General features: G+C 41.2%; 1 protein-coding gene across 2 annotated transcripts; it reads left to right on the forward strand.

The window, feature by feature from the left end:
* The first annotated feature begins 398 nt into the window (after nucleotides 1-398).
* Nucleotides 399-16,739, forward strand: C1qtnf3 (C1q and TNF related 3). Of its 2 annotated transcripts, none has more exons than XM_051182552.1 (6): nucleotides 399-891; nucleotides 5,747-5,858; nucleotides 8,399-8,553; nucleotides 9,296-9,425; nucleotides 13,325-13,424; nucleotides 16,480-16,739. In XM_051182552.1, the coding sequence occupies exons 1-6, from the start codon at nucleotides 589-591 to the stop codon at nucleotides 16,637-16,639; spliced, it is 960 nt and encodes a 319-aa protein (XP_051038509.1). In that variant the 5' UTR covers nucleotides 399-588; the 3' UTR covers nucleotides 16,640-16,739. The 2 variants fall into 2 exon arrangements, with proteins under 2 accessions (XP_051038509.1, XP_051038510.1); XM_051182553.1 differs by having other exon boundaries at nucleotides 414-672; nucleotides 16,480-16,731.
* The last annotated feature ends 588 nt before the right edge of the window (nucleotides 16,740-17,327 follow it).

The raw sequence follows: 17,327 nt of genomic DNA on the forward strand, positions 1-17,327 counted from the left end.
GCAACTGCTGATATCTGGGAAAGAGAATGCACTGCTTGCAGTGGTCCAAAGTGGAGAGAGCAATCTGTACTGTTCAGAGCAAGACCTCTCTCTGTGGACCTGAACGGCTTCCTGCTGTAACTGCAGGAACTGATACAGTTGAGCTGGATTCCCTGGCAAGCTCAAGGGTAGGTTTTTCCAAAAGTCATTTTAGACCACAAATGCACAGCCTTTCCATGTCTAATCATGAAAGCAAACCACTGAATACACAGTCTCTGTTTCCAGCTGGTTGTGTACACTTTCTTCAGTCTTACACACCAAAAAAACATGCCAAGGTGTGACATTTATGAACCCCACCAACTGGACGCCGTGCACACAGACTGCCTTGCCTGTGGTGCAGGAATGTGATGAATGGGGGCTGTTCTGTCTGGGAGGAGGGCTGCTGTCACTCTGGCAGGACTGCAGCCTTATTTATTACACACCCAAAGTATAAAACCACCCAACAGGCTGCAGCTCTCATCTCCAGACCTGGCATTTGCCTGAGGCGACCAAGGCACCTACAGCCCCCATCAGCTTCCCAGGGAAGAGTCTGTGGCTCTGTTGGGAGCCATGCTCAGGAGGCAGATCGTCTGGTGGCACCTGCTGGCTTTGCTTTTCCTCCCATTTTGCCTGTGTCAAGATGAATACATGGAGGTGAGCAGAAGAGCTAACAAAGCGGTGGCCAGGATAGTGCAGAGCCACCAGCAGACTGGCCATAGCGGCTCCAGGAGGGAGAGAGTGAGAGAGCGGAGCCATGCTAAAACTGGGACTGTGGATAATAACACTTCTACAGACCTAAAACCCCTGAGACCAGATGAGCTTCCACACCCTGAGGTAGAGGACCTAGCCCAGATCAACCCATTCTGGGGCCAGGTACTCTGAATTCTCTTCTAAGGATTTCTTTGCAAAAACCTAAATGACTGTTGTTGCTGTTGTTTTAACTATGATTCTTGGGGTTGACGCTTGTGAGCAGTTTGCTGAACTGTTTGTGGGTGTCTCTGGGTTGTTCTGGGATCCAACAGGGACTCCTCGTCATTGGCTTGATGTGTTAAGACGGGGGTGGGGGGTGGTGGGGGGTGGTCAAAGCACTGCCCCATCAGAACCGGCAGCAGGGGGAGTCAGCTTCTTTTGTGTTGGGGCTTCATTATTATTGCTATTTTTATTGCTCTGTTGATGCAGAAAGAAGGGCTGACCCAAGTGGACAGATGCATTGTTGCAGTTAATTATTTGTTGATTCCAAGAGAATTGGATTCTTTTTAATCCTCCCCAGCAGGGAGAAGCTGCCCTTTGCCTCTGTGAAAAACCAGTTAAGCCTGCTTTATTTTGATTTGTGAATTTTCTTTAACTTTTCCCTCTAGTTTTATTTATTTGTTTTGTAGCAATCTAGGTTGCTAATCCTTCCTGTTTAGACATTAAAAAAAAAAAAAAAAAAAAAAAAAAAAAACCAAACAGACTAACTCATTAAAAGGAAAGGAAACAAAAGACTACATATCTAAAACAAAAGCTCTTGAATAACTCAGTCTCCTAAAGACAGAGCTTGATTTATTTGTTGGTGCAGAAGCTGAGCATGGGGACATTTTCCTTAAGTCTTTTAGATGAAAAAGGAATCACCAAAGGTTTTTGGTGCAGGAAATTGCAAACCAACAAACTTCAATTTAATCAAAAGCAGCAAAAACAGGGAGAAGGCCTAAGTACGACAAATGCTTGTTAGCGGGAATGGAGAGAAGGGTACTGTGAATACATGATCTTTGAAGCAGTGCACATTACCAAAAGAACCATGGACTGGATGTTTTGTAGAGGCTTCTTTTCACGAGGTTGGGATCTTACCCCTCCCCCCCCCAACACACAGACTATCTGGTTGATTATTTGGTTCTGTGGTTAGACTAGGACCTGCACAGCCGCAGTAGCAGAACTGGGATAAGCCTGAGACACAGTGCAGTTTCCAAGGCCCTCTGTGGGCCTTTTTCAGGGTGCAGAGTGTAAACAGAGTGCTTCTTCAGAGACTGTCTTCACTCTGAAGATGTTTGCTTCAGTGAGCTTCATCTAACTTTTTAATGATCTTCTTCTTCCTTTCATTTGTGTCCAGTTCTCCATCTGGGCTTTCCATCTCAATGGATGGTGTCTTTTCTAGGTGTCCAGTGGGGTACTACGGGTTGTCTTGAATTATTTCTTGGCAACCAGCACCAGCTATGCCACTAAAATCCCAATTATAGTTTTGCTCTATTCCACATTATAGTCCTCTATCCCTGAATTCCTGAAGCATCTTCAGATGAAGACCCACATGGAGCTACCCAGGAGATTCAGAGCCAGTAGCATCTTGGAGGCTTTTGGTACCACTCCTCTACAAGTGGATACTGACAGACTGACTGACCCTCTTCTTTATACTAATTATCCTTTTCCCCATCACTTCCTCCCCAAGTATTTCCCAGCTTTGACTTTTTTCAAGCTGTAGGATAGGGACTGAGACCACAAACACACCCAAGCCTCTATCACCAAGCCACTCTGAAGTGCTCTATTAGGAAAAAAAGTCAATGTTTATTTGTTCATTCATTTATTTTTTTTCAATCTTTTTTTAATTTTTAATTTTTTATTAAGTTTTAAAATTGGCATATAAAGCAACAGGTTTTATTATGACAATCACTGAACTCATTCATATTCAACCAGTCTTTTTTGTTAATTTCTTAACTAAGCTTGATTAAATTCTTGTGTGGTAAACAAGGTTGATGCACAAAGAAAACTTGGGGAAAAAGAATAGTATTGGTCACTGGGCCTTAAAAACTTAGTGCAGAGAAGAGATAAAAAGATGGCTGTCCACAGCAGAGGTTTAAAGAATACTAGACAAAAACCCCATGCCACACTGAGGACTGAGGAGCCCATGATTAGCTGGGAGTGGCTGGGCCCTGTGCAGCTGGAGGAGACTGCAGATGATCGGAGCAAGGGAGTCTGGAGCAAGGGAGGACTGAACTAGTGTAGGAGTTTAGACTACACTTTACTCCTGAAAGCTGTGTCTGTGGTAGCAGGGCAGTGAGTTAATAAGGTCTGTGTACTAGAAAGGAGCTGGCTATAGCCCATGGCGGGTCGGAGCTGAGAGAGTTCTACATATCTATATTCTCTTCTTAGGGCACTTTCTTCACCAAAGCCTCACTCCACTTCCTTTTTCCCCTTCTCTCCCTACCATCTTATTTCTTCAAGAAAAACATTGTGGATTTTTTTTTTCTCCAGTCATTTATAGTAGAACACACAGGCTTCAGGCTCAGTGATTCTTTCTTGTAAAATACTGGCAGAGGAAGAATACTAACACTTAACTCTGGTCCCATCACTTGCACACTCAGGAATACACATATTCAACATATTTTCTCTCCCCTCGCCCCTGTATCCCTCCCTGCCTTCTTGATACACATCATTGTTCCTCTGAACTACACCTTGAAAGACAAGGTCAGATGAGAGAACATGTGATGAAGCATCATAGGAGGGTTCCGGGGAGGCAGCCAACTAGGAGAACCAGGAGCCTTGCACTGGTAGCAGCTCTGTGCTCCCAGACTTAACCCAGATGGCTTAAACATGTACTATTCATCCTTGTTAGCTCAGAAACTAAGAAACACCACATCCTTGTGTTCAGATACTAGACATTAAGAAATGGAAGCATCGGGGCTATCTCTTGTCTGAGCTGGTTCAGCAGGCAGAGGTGCTTGTTAACAAGTCTGATGACCTAAATTTGATCCCCCAGGACCCACATTTGTCCTCTGAGTGTCATATCATAAAGAAATAAGTCTAAAATTTGTTTAAAATTAAGTAAGTGAAAGATCTTTCAAAATTATTATTGAAAATTAAATATAATAGTATCTTTGCTTGTATCCTAGAACCTGGAAAGGAAATTCAGGGCCAAGTCAGACTGATGTCTGGGAATGGTGACTTTCTAAGGCCACACAGAAGTGATCAGGGACAAGGGTGCCAGCGCAGTGATTACTCTAGCAGTTCTAAGTACCTCAGTATTTCCATGCTGTTCTTAGACAAGTCTTTACCCCCTTTCTCTATCCATGAAACCCATCATTGGCAATACTCTGGATTCCTGGGGTACAGAAGCTGTATTTCACATTAGCAAAGCATCCCAGGAGATGATGAATATACTTCTCAGATGTGCGGTATGTGGGGTTGGCTGTGGGGTTTGATTTCCAAGTGTTTTCATCTCCAACCAAGTGTATTAGTTGATTTTTTCCTTAGCCAATATGAATTTATACAAGTCTGCGGTTGGCTTGGCAGACTTGAAACTAAGAGTTATCTCCAGCATATAGCTCTTGGTCCCTCATTACTGGATTCTGAGTGATGGCAACAGAAGGCATGGACCAGAGTGGGCTATTTATTCCCTAAATAGTTTATGGAAAACTTAAGGGAAAAGGTAGGGCAGTGACCAAGCCTATAAGACCAACCAATAAAAGTAAGGTCTAAATGTAGAAAATGCACTTTTCTCCGTGGAGGATATGTAGTGGCAGAGAAAACTGGAATGGTAAGTTCTTCCCCCTTTTTCTTTGCCTCACGCCCCATCTTTGTCCCTGTTCTATCCACTCTATTCCTCCCTTCTTTTCTTTTTCTTTTTTTCAATGAATCCCTTAGCAACAATGTGCTGTTTTCAAAACTGTTGAATTACAATTGGTGTCTAGGAAAGTTTCCACAAGTATTTTGCATGACACAATTAAAAGGCCAGTTGCCAGTGCGGACAAGACTCCAGATTTTACATGTTCTGACTCCCAGCAGTTAATTCACTAGGACTTCAGTTCCTTCACTGGAAGAGCACACTTCAGAATTTTATCTTTGTATAAATAAGAATTTTACTGGAAACCACAGTTGAGCATACGTAGTGCCCATTTGCACTCATTAGATATTAGTTTGCACAGTAAATTTAGAGGAGGAATGTATGAAATGTTAAACACAATGAAGTTAAAGTAGTTCAAGGTGTAAATAATAAAAACTGATTAAATGAATGCAGTTAACAGTAATGTACTGAATTCTTGGAAACTGCCAAGAAAGCAGATTTTGAATGTACTCATCATGGGAAAGCAAGTGAGGTAATGCTTATGTGCGTTAACTAACCATTCAACAAGCTGTACAGGCGTGTCTCCAAACAGATGTTGTATATTACAACTATATTTGTAGTTTTCAATTTAAAAATGAATACTAAAGGTTACTTTGTTTTCCCCAGGAATTTGTGTGCTTTAGAGATTTGGGAAGGTGGAGTTAGAGAGTTGCTGAGACCTCTAAGCCATCATCAGGAGTGTGGTGTTTAGTAGTTGCACTAGGAGTTGTTACTTGTTTGCTTTGAGGGATACTGTAGTCTAATTTTACCTGAGACTTCCAGGTTTTGAAGGGGGGGGGGAAGCTTCCCTGTCCTCTTCTAAATAAGATTCTGTTTTTGCTCTTATAGGCTTGCATGGGCAGATGCTGTCCAAGACATCCCCCCCCAACCCTCCCCATTCTCTGCACAGGCCCGCCTTCATACCACCCCAAGACACATCTGCATGGAGCTCCTGTTGTCTTTATCTTTGACCACCCACGCTCCTTAACTTCTCCTTAGCCCCAGTGCCATGGATATTCCCAGTGTCCCATACTCTTTCTTTTCTGATGTGACTGTGAATTTTGTTAAACTTACCTAAGGATGAAGGCCAGAGGAAGTGAAAAAGTTCGTAAGTGTTCACAATTATCTTTACCTGAAATTTCTTTTTTCATTTTTAAGTCTCCACAAACCGGAGGACTGCCCCCAGACTGCAGCAAGTGTTGTCATGGAGATTATGGATTCCGTGGTTACCAAGGGCCCCCTGGGCCTCCAGGCCCTCCTGGCATTCCAGGTAAGGACACAGAATTTGCACTGCAATTTCAATAGACTGTGTAAAAAATAGATGTCTAGAGCAAATGCAAATATTTGAGGTTGACTTATACTGTGTATGCATGGGAAATGCAGCAATAAAGAATCTGGTAGGGGAGTTGGGTTCATTAGGTCAGTTCAAGTGGAACACTACACTATAGCATTTATTCTTTACACTACTTAGAGAATCCAAGAGGCTTCAGATAAGCATACTGACACTCAAAGGAGGGGGGTTCTTCACAAGCCTGTGGATAGAGACACTTTCTGAGAACTGTGACCCAAATTAGCATCTATGCACTAGTCCCCTTCTGTTACTATTGCAAATCTCTTAGATAATCAACTTACATAGAGAAGAGGTTTATTTTGCTAATGGATCTGGTGATTTCTACCATAGCTGTCTGAGACTACTTTTGGGCCTGTAGTGAGGAAGTACCTTATGATGGAGGAGCTATGGAAGAGTAAAGTCACTCACCTCATGATAGCCAGGAACTGCAAGCAGAAAAGACCAGGTTCCTACAATCTCCTTCAGACCATATGTCCTCCCTGACCTTTAACCTCCAAGTAGACCACACCCTTTGGTGTTTACACTACTTCCCAAAGGCATCACACTGGGAAGCAAGCCTCTAACATATGGGCTTTGGAGAGACATTTATCTAAATCACAGCAGTCAGTGGTCACTTTACAGAACCATCCACTGAGGGTATGACTTCCTGTGTCATTTTAGGCTTAGGCATTTATTTATTTATTTGTCTATTTACTTATTTAATTTCACCAATCTTCGTTGTTTCTAGTTGATTTCCATGCCTCACTGGACTCATGAATATGTTTTGGGCTCTGGCAGCACGAAACAGCACAGAGTGCATCGGTTCCCCTAGAGCAGTGTGGTTCTCAACCTTCCTAATACTGTGACCCTTAATGCAGTTCCTCATGCTGTGAAGATCCCCAGACTTAAAATTATTTTTGTTACTACTGCATGACTAATTGTACTATTGTTATGAATCATAATGCAATTATCTGATATTTTCGATGGCTTTAGGTGACCCCTGTGAAAGGGTTGTTTGACCCCCAGTCCACAGGTTGAGAACCACTGCTCTAGATCCATGGTTAACCCGTCTGTGTTATGTTGTTCCAATTGCTGAGGCTCAGGGTCACTCTGTTAGATTGTTACTACAATGAACTGGGTGGACACATGGTAGACCCTTCTACTTGCCCCCACACCTGAGGAGTTCCTTCTATAAGAAGTCTGCTTGTGTTCCCTGACTTCTGCCATTGATGTTAATAATTATCAAAGCTGGAGTAACTCTTCTGTACCTCTCATGTGAAACCAAATTTATAATGAAAAACAAAACAAGACCAACAAATAGCCCCAAACCCTGTCCTATATTTAGACCTATGTCGTTGTCCATCAGAGGCCTCCATTCACACAGCCAATGATGTGAACCAAAGGATCTTTAGATCTTTGACCTCCTGTTGGTTGCACAGCAAGCTGGCTTTGGTTAAATGTTTCTCATTAGGAAGCACCTTTGTGACAGCCCCAAACCCTGTCCTATATTTAGACCTATGTCGTTGTCCATCAGAGGCCTCCATTCACACAGCCAATGATGTGAACCAAAGGATCTTTAGATCTTTGACCTCCTGTTGGTTGCACAGCAAGCTGGCTTTGGTTAAATGTTTCTCATTAGGAAGCACCTTTGTGACAGAACATTTTAACCTAGCAGTTAAAGTTCATTGCTCTGGAAGCATTGCAAGCCTAATTTAGTGCCATGTCAAAGATAACATACAAAGTGTAATGCACAAGAGCCTGAAGGTAGCAAATATGAAAATAAGGTGCAGAATTGGTCTGAGCAGTGAAGTGAACACTTGAACTTACTACCTGATCCTTGATTTGAAAAATTATGTTGTTTTACGAGTGTTTCTCCCAATTATAGTAGAATTGCTTCAAATGTTTGGTAGTAGACTTGAAGGAGATGGAGATGGAAAAACATATAGGAAACTATTTAGGAAAAACTATAAATAATTGTGGATGATAACTAGAATTAGTTTTTTCTCTATAGAAATAACACATAAATACATAATGATCCAAAATGAAATAGTGTAATGCCATCCCTATTTATTTACAACCTTAAATACATTTATTGTAACTTTGATCCTTTAAAATATTTTTATGAATATATAATGAATGAAAAGTACCATTGCTCTAGCCATCCTAGCACTCGTGGGTATTTTGTTTGCTAATCTGCACTGTTTCCAATGGCAATGTGACAGTGAGTCTTGTATGCAGTCTTTCATTCATTCCTTGCTATAGGGAGAAGCATGCATTGGAGTCTTGGTCTCTAACGTTATTTCAGAGCCAGTGAAAGAGTACTCATCCCATGCCTTTCAAAGGGCTGTGATCACAGTTGTTTTCATGGTCTCCTCTTACAATTGAGTTTGGATATTTTTGAAGGAAGGAGCTCTGTTTGTCTAAAAATACATGGTGGTAGGAGTGAGCCAGTTTTCTCATATGATTTCTGATTTTTAAAGGAAACCATGGAAACAATGGAAATAATGGAGCCACTGGCCATGAAGGGGCCAAAGGTGAGAAAGGAGACAAAGGTGACCTGGGACCTCGAGGGGAGCGGGGGCAGCATGGCCCCAAAGGAGAGAAGGGCTATCCAGGGGTGCCACCAGAACTGCAGGTAAGCCATCCTCTGCATATCTCCAGGCGACTTCTAACACTGTCTGAACATTAGGGACCAAAAAGGTTCCAGTAAACAAACCTTCACTCATCTTGGAGAAACCTCAGTTTCACTTTACTCATCTCCATGGTAGGATGTTTACATCAGGCCTGATCTCAAACACAAATTTGCAAACATTCTTAGGAAAGGGTATTTATCAAGTGTGAAATCCAACTCTCTCAGGAGCAAATAGTCATAAATATGAACTCATATCCTATTTCCCAGATGAGACAATGGGTTTTAGATAAGAGGGTTTTAACCAAGTGCACTGAAACGTTCAAACATATACACGAATGGCTAAGCATATAGTTTTTTTAATTTGCTAATTTGTGTTGCCTGCTTTTTAATCAATGCATGAAAAGACATTTCCCTAGGGTTAACAAAATTGAGAAGTTGTCAAATTGTCGTTTCTCTAATCATGTAATATATAAACATGCATCTAATATTACAGCCTGAGAACTCCATCAAAATTTTTCCAGTTTTACTTGATAACAGAATTTTAATATTTAAAAAGCATCTTTTAAGGACTACTATCTCTATGACATAAAACACATTAAATTACTATAATTTATTTACTAGTCTATTGTTTGCTATTTCTATTCAAACTTTCCATCACAAATAACATAATGTTGCAATAAAATTACCTATATGAGGATGTTTTTCTTTAAGACAAATTTGGACTGATCACCAGTTTTTTCCTTAGATTGCATTCATGGCTTCTCTAGCAACACACTTCAGCAATCAGAACAGTGGCATCATCTTCAGCAGTGTTGAGACCAACATCGGAAACTTCTTTGATGTCATGACTGGTAGATTTGGGGCCCCTGTATCAGGTGAGATGTAAACATCAAGGAACAAAGCCATTAAAAAGAGAAAGGAGGGAGAAGGGAGAGAAAGAAGAAAAGGAAGGGTTTCTCTGCAGGAAGAGTGTGGAAGTATTTGGAACTTCAGACTAGAAAAGCCCTTGAATGCTGTGAGCAGACCTTAGTGGAAGTTTCTGTTAGTAGTTTGGAAGGCCAGAATGCCCACAGGAATATAGACTGCACAGGGTGGTTAAAGGGGTTCTTAATCCAATATGGCCACCCATGGGAGTGTTTTTCCAGGGTCAGCCTCAAAGGCACATAAAGGCTTCTACAGCTGTGGTGCAAGGTGGGCCAACCTATATTTTGAGCTGACAGTAAAAGTTGGCAGCATTATTCTCATGGTATTGGTCTTATATTAATGGTATAAGAGTCACTGAGACATACAGTCTTTTGCAGTCTGGTACCAAGGGTCCAGAGAGCCTCTGAGGCTATCCAACATGTGCAGGGCCAGGGCCTCCACAAAGAGGACTTGAGAGGCTGCTTCATGAAGCTATGAAGGTAAAATTTAAGTTGCAATGGCTTCCCTAGAATGTTGGAGATGGTCGACTTTCAACAAAAGTTGCAGTTTTCCAGCAAGGAAAAGAGTGGATCTGCCCTAAGAGAGAAGCTATCTATGCTACAGGTGACTGAGTTGGAAGGGTGGGGCAGCCAAAGCCCGTCAGAGCCTGATAACTCTGCCACAGACCCCAGATCCCAGCCTGAGAGCTGTAGGGTTGGTGCTTGCCCTATTAGGTTTCGATTTTGCTCCCTTTACTCCCTTTTAGAATGGGAGTATTTACTCTGTGTCATTGTTAAGAAATATGCAACTTGGTTTTGACCTGTGTAGTGACTCATAGTTAAGGAAATTCCTTGATTCTAGAAGAGAATGCTTTGCACTTGTGATCACAGTTGGAGCTATTAAGAACATTGGAGACTTTAAAAATCGAAGTAAATGCATTTTCTATTATGAGACAGTCACGAGGCTGTGGAGGCCTGAGGCAGAAGGTGGAGAATGGACATGAAATGTCTTCTGGAAGGTCATGTTTCAACACTTGGTCCTCAGATGGTGGCACCGTTTGCAAGGTTGTGAAATCCTTAGGATGTAGAGTGCGGGTAGGGGAGGCTGGAGGATGTAGGTCACTAAGGGCAGGCCTTGAAATCTGAGTCTGGGCCCATGTCCCTTCTGTTCTCTGCTTTCTGGCTACAGCAGCCCTGTGTCATATGTCATGCTGGTGATGCCACACCTTCTCTGCCATGATAGATTTTATTTCTCTTACTATGAGGAATAATAATGAGTCAAAATTACTTTTTCTCCCCTTGAATTGCTTCTTTTCAGGTATTCTATCACACCTATTGGGAAAATAATTAATATAACCAGGATATCCCAATGTTCCAGCTTTTAATTCCTTCTTTTGTCTGGCTACTTCTACTAAGAGTTCTTAAATTCTGTTTTGAACAGCACCATTTGCTTTACTGGTGCATATTTCATGATATCATCCTTCATCTGGTATATAGCGACATGTCCTTTTGTACTAGTCATTGGATAATTCTTGCTGTTCTTTCTACTTTTAAGAAATAGCTGATGACTGAACTGGCTTCTCCTAGATCAGCTATTTGTAGGATACTGTTGGCAAAGGACCCAGGCAACCTTGAATGTGTGACATTTCAATGCCTCTTCTTGATGCCAGGGGACTGATTTTTTCTTTGTATTTATTATTCTCTCATATAATATATGCCAACTGCATTTTCCTTCCCTCCACTCCTCCACCATCCCCTTCTATTTCTTAGAAGATCCACCGTTCTTCTATTTCTTATCAGAAAAGAACTGGTCTCCCAGGGATACCAACAGAGCAGGGCATAACAAGGTTCTTAGGCAGGGCTCCTCTGTGTATTTATCCTGTGTGGCCACAGTTTCTCTGTCTCCCCACACTTCCTGAGAAAGACTTTGGAGCCAGCTTCCAGCAGCCTGTTATTGCTGCCAAATCCTTCCCCCTTAGGTCTGATCCCAGGACTGTCTTTCAGGACTTGAGAGCTGCCTTGCTCCACCAGGGAGTAATTTTTCCTGGCAGGGTTGAGATCTATTATCCCCTGCTCCTAGGAGCCCTGTCCAGTTTCCTGCTGCTTTAGGCAGCACCTTGACATACTTGAGGCATATCGACTTTCTTCAGTGTCCTAGTTCTGCATACATTTGACAGATTTTAAATTTCTGGTATTCAGTTTTCTGTCCTTGCTACCCTCCATGGCATATATAGTGGAAAATACTCTAATGAATGCAGTGACCATGTTAAACTTAACACATAAGCTTCTAGTGTTTAGCTTCGTTTATTTCACCCTGTTCAAATAAGAAATGACCAAAGAGACAATCTGTTTATCATGGTTCAGTCAATGTCATTTTTGTGATTTTTCTGCTCTGAGGGCTTTAAGTTTCCTGTAATAACTTTTGCAGATCGTAGTGTGTCACAGGTAAGTGCCTAATTATCTTGGGTCAATGGTACTGCTGAGTTCAATGACTCCATAATTAAATGATTTTTGAGCTCTCGGTTGGATACCATTTTGATGATAATAATTTGAATTCTTATACTATTTATTTTTTAATATAACCAGTGATTACAGACTGATGATTGTCTTTCCCACTTTTAAATGAAGAAAGCTGAGATTTGCAGGTACAACAACAGAAAGACCTGAAAACCAGAACACAAGCATGTGTCACTTCCCATTTCCTTGTAGAGAGAGCCCCATGTGCTCATGGTACAGGTTCAATTCTGCAATTCCAATTCTAAGAGTTTCATTATTTACCACCTGGTTTCTTAGTCTTCTCTTTCTAAAGTGTTTCTGCAATCTATTTTTATTTACAGTATCATTTTCAAAGGGAGAGTAAGGTATTTTCCTGTCATTTTGGTTTTAAATTTACTTTCTGGAGGCATCAAAAATTGTTATATGTGTATAAAATGAAATCCTGTAAAATGTAAAACACCAGACCATGTACAAACTATTTCTTGGAGTCCTTTAATTTTTATCTGTCTTTGCTTTTCCTCTATGAACCCATCTCTAGGTATTTGAATGGCTATAACTGACTGCCATCAAATATGCCTCCCCAACACTTAACAAAGCATGATTGTTCTGTGACTTGGCTCAACATCAGAGGGAACCTTATAGCTGATGTCTTCATAGAAAATAAATAGGTATTTGAAAAGAAGTATGAATGACCAATTATGTCTTAAGACTTTTCTTATAGATATTTCTGGGTTTTTCTCTTGTATAGTTAATAGTTCAAAAACCTTAACATGGAAATCAGTATGAATATACTTTTAGTAACAAGGTATTGTGACAGAGTTAAAGTTGAATGTTTTTATTTAAACATTACTTTATTGATTTACAGTGGGTCACATGAGAAATGACCAAAACACTTTCTTTAGAACTATGAAACATTTACCTATGCTCTGATATTTCATCATCTGGGCTACATCTGGGGAATGTAGTTGTCCATTTTAATTTCATGTTTGACTAATTTTATTAATGATTTTGTAATTTTACTAAATATAAGCAGGAAATATATTGAGTTAAAAATAATCAAAGTACTAGGCAGTGACAGTGCACACCTTTAATCCTAGTGCTTGGGAAGCAGAGACAGATGGATCTCAGTGAGACACAGGCCATTCTGGTCTAAAAGCGAGTTCCAGGACAGCCAGGACTGTTATATGGATAAACCCTGTCTTGAAAAAAACAATATAAAAAAATATCAAAGCATTTCTAAGGCAGGCAGATAAAAGAATATTCATATGAACAGGCCCTGAAACTATACAATACACAGAATACAACAAAGCCATGTGTAAAATCACTTGACTCATTGTTTGTGTATGAGTGAATGAGGAAATCCTTGTCCTTTCCAGGTGTGTATTTCTTCACCTTCAGCATGATGAAGCATGAAGATGTAGAGGAGGTGTATGTGTACCTTATGCACAACGGCAACACCGTCTTCAGCATGTACAGGTGCGTGATGTCTTCAGTCACAGATCTCCCTCGTGCTGGCATCACTTGAACAGAGCCAAGTCCAAACACAGGGAAGAGCTTAGGAGTTAATGGCTGAACATAGCAGTTTTGTTCTCCACTAGAATCCCGCTATTTGGTCAGGTTATTGCTCTTGTTTGGGGAGACCAGTAATGAACTTATAAGTAGATTAGAGACCGTGGGCAAATGACCAGCAGCACCCCTAATAGCTACCACTCAGGTCTTTCTTTAACTCATTATTTCCCTGTCTATTAGGTTTTTTTCTGCTTTCCTACTCCCCCTTTGCCTGAAACCTGGCACTGTGAGCAGTCTTCACAGCCTGCACTGGCTGACTGAGGAGGTTAGACTAGGTCCTTTTCTTCACACTGTGCCTTACTTCGACACTTATCACCTTGGCCCCGGAGCTCCCTGGGGCGAAACATTTTAGAAATTACTACATCATGCTCTGTTGTTAGGACAGGCAGAGAGCCAGCACCCTGTCTGTGAAAACTTTTTTGGCTCTGATTTTTCCTCTGTAAATTTTACCACTTGCCATGGTCAATGTGTTCTTCTAGAGTCTGGCCTCAGTAAGAACAGGAAGGAATGAATCAAAGCAGGTAACCCTGTTGTCAGAGATCCAGAACACAGTGGCTCAGACACACCAGAACCTTGAGCAATCTAGGGCAAGGGTTCCAGGATGGGGAAGTAGGGTGATAGGTAGAGTAGAAGAAAGCATTGTAAAGTAGTGGGGGATGAGGCTGCTACTCCTGTTTTATTTTTGATTTTATTTTCAGCAGGGATGCTGGCTGATGAAGCACCTTAGGCATTTATAAAGCTGACTCCTAGATTCTCACTGGTCATGGTCATTTCTGGAGTCAGAAGGCAGAAAGGACAAACTGTGAACATTTCAACTTGGCATTTTATTCAGTGAATTTAATCTCTCTGTTCCTAGCCTTACTTAACCAACCTGAGGGCAGCAAGGAACTAGTACAGTTCCCGTGTAGGAGGGCATTCACTACGTTTCCCATCTTTGTGACCGACTGTCACCAGCAAAGAGACAACTTAAGGGAAGGTTCATTGACAGGACTCAGCCCATCTCAGCAGGGATGACAGGAAAGAGTTCCATGTAGGAGCTGTGTGTGACGGGACTCCTCACACCTTGGTGGACCAGGAACAGGGAAAGCCAAGTAAGTGGATCTAGAGATAACAGGCACTCAAGGGAACACGTTACAATATAATTTCTCCAGCTACAGTCCACCTTTCAAGGATTCCACAACCTCCAAAAGCATTCTACTAGATAGGGGCCAATTGTTCAAACAAACGAGCTGATGGGGGATATTTCCTATCAAATTCTTAACAAGGAGAGAATGAATTCTGGTGAACAGCCTGCCCTCTCCAGGCCCCTGATTCTCAAACAACCATCCAGTTCATCCCCCTTCCATAGCACACACGTTTCTGTCTTGGTCATCATGGGAGAGAGCCCAAACCCAGAGCTTAGAGATGAACAGTCCTTTTAGAAGTCAGCCTTCAGCTGGTTTTCTCTTTGGCTTCTGATTCTGTCCTTTGAAGGGTCTTCTTTGTTTACTTTTCTTCATGGTCACATCAAAAGGGTAAACAGTTCTGTCTTAGGACTTTTTCATGTTCCATTTCCTGCTTGTGGAAATCTGAGAACTAAACTAAATATCCCAAGTCTTTCTAACCCAGCCTGAGTCTTTGGCAATGGTGCTCCATTTGCTCGAAATAAGTGACATGTTAGTGAATCATACTCAGTATACAAACAGCTAGCCTGTTTGTTACTCTTGTGACTCTTTGTTGCTTTGGCCTTTTCTAAATGCAGTCATTATTAATTTAAGACATTTAATAATAGATATGGTTAGAAAGGCAACTTTTCTCCATGAGATAAGTGGGGTGTGACTCCCCTGACTGAAAGTTCCTAATAGGAACTCATCAGCTCTGTCCTGGCTCTTCAGGTATAAAAGCACCTTTTTTGTTTGTTTTGTTTGCTTCTTTTTCAACCTTGGTAGAGTCCTGACTGTCTGTTCTCCAAAGTCATCTTTTTAGAGAAACATCTTTTAAAAGCTGCAAAGAGTATATGCCTCCTTTGAATCCTCTGTCTTAGGTGATTAGTGTGTATCAGGTTACCAGGTTTTCCCCAAATATCTTCCAAGCATACCATGATGTCTTAGTTACTGTTATATTGCTGTGAAGAGACACCGTCATGATCAGGGCAACTTATAAAACAATGCATTTAAGTGGGTGCTTGCTTACAGTTTCAGAGAAAGAGAGAGAGAGAGAGAGAGAGAGAGAGAGAGAGAGAGAGAGAGAGAGAGAGAGTGTGAGAGAGAGAGAGAGGAGAGAGAGAAAATATAAGACTGACTGGGCTTGGCATTGGATTTAGAACCTCAAAGAGAGCCCCCCAATGGCATACCTCTTCTAACAAAGCCACACCTCCTAACCCATCTGAACTAGTCCACCAACTGGAGAATAGGTATTCAAATACAAGAACCTATAGGAGTAATTCTCATTCCAATGAACACACATTAGTCTATCTTTTCAGCTCACAGTATTTATTTCTACATTGCTCCTGCCTAGCTGTTAGCAAGTATATTTTTTTATTTTGGTTGTTGACAGTACCTTCCTTGAATACCAAATTCTAGATTGGTGAGAAGAAAGTAAACCCTTGTAAAAATAGACTCTATGTAAAGGCTGAAAGATAGAGCTTTCCTTCTTCCTCATCTAACACTCTGGAAGTCTGGTAATATAATCCTGGGTATATGTTCCCAGTCTGAGTAGGGGTAAGAAAGCTCTTTTCTACATAGTAATGGTCAAGACTTCAGATATTTACAAATGGCTTTCAAGGCCATTTGATAGCCTAGAACCAAGTGAAAAGAAAGGAGATAAGTTTTAGAAGTGGTTCATGCTATTCCCACTTGCGTGCCATTTAGAGAACTTAACACATGACTATACCTAAAGCATAGGAGAAGGTAGGGACAGAATATGCTCAGGATCTGGGCTAGCATGGCAAATACTAAGTAGGGTGTCCCTCTCTTTTTTCCAGCTATGAAACAAAGGGGAAATCAGATACATCCAGCAACCATGCAGTGCTCAAGTTGGCCAAAGGGGATGAAGTCTGGCTCAGAATGGGCAATGGTGCCCTCCATGGGGACCACCAGCGCTTCTCCACCTTTGCAGGCTTCCTGCTCTTTGAAACTAAGTGACAGGAAGGATAGGATAGCTCCACATGGGGGGGGGGGAGACTTGTAGCTGAGCTATGCTTGTTATGATTGGAGTGATGTTGAATTGGGGGTTCTATATGGAGTGTTTAACTGTTGTACTGGTCACACTACTACTCGTCCTACTGTATACCAATAATGTTGGATGAATCAGAGGCTCAGAAGAATAGACCACAAGGTAACCTTCCCAGATGACCTTGGGAAATACTCTGCATCTTCATCACTCTTCCCTACATGTCTAAAGGAATTGCTACCTGATGCAATTCCTCAAAGAAAGCATATGCAAACAGTTTTGGTGCTGTTTAAATGTAGTGTCAGGTTTGGAGTCAACCAAGTTCTAGTTTATTTTTCTTCACAATATTTCAGAGAACAGCCTAATTATGATGGGGCTAGGGCAAGAATAAGGACACTTAACAGAACTTATCTAGAGAAATACTTGTAAAGTCTAGAGGGGGAAATAGCATTTGGTTTAGTGTGTTTGTGTTCTTATGTTAATGAATAAATTACAAGAAAGTTTAAGTAATTTCAGATAATTTTGAAATAGTGAAATTATTTGCAATGCCCACAAATAATTTTTGACTCCTCTTTAAAAGCATAAACAGACATGTAAGTTAATACTGAGTTCTAATGGCTTAGATTTTCAGATTTAAATTTTCTCACAATCCAGAACTGG

This window comes from Phodopus roborovskii, unplaced genomic scaffold, assembly GCF_943737965.1.
Source record: "Phodopus roborovskii unplaced genomic scaffold, PHOROB, whole genome shotgun sequence".
Lineage (NCBI taxonomy): Eukaryota > Metazoa > Chordata > Mammalia > Rodentia > Cricetidae > Phodopus > Phodopus roborovskii.

What these genes read in the sequence shown, in the direction of transcription:
- C1qtnf3 (XM_051182552.1), top strand. Translation starts at nt 589, where the DNA reads ATGCTCAGGAGGCAGATCGTCTGGTGGCACCTGCTGGCTTTGCTTTTC. An exon ending in TCAACCCATTCTGGGGCCAG is followed by an intron (nt 892 to 5,746) that starts GTACTCTGAATT and finishes TTCATTTTTAAG; the next exon opens with TCTCCACAAACCGGAGGACT. An exon ending in ACCGTCTTCAGCATGTACAG is followed by an intron (nt 13,425 to 16,479) that starts GTGCGTGATGTC and finishes TCTTTTTTCCAG; the next exon opens with CTATGAAACAAAGGGGAAAT.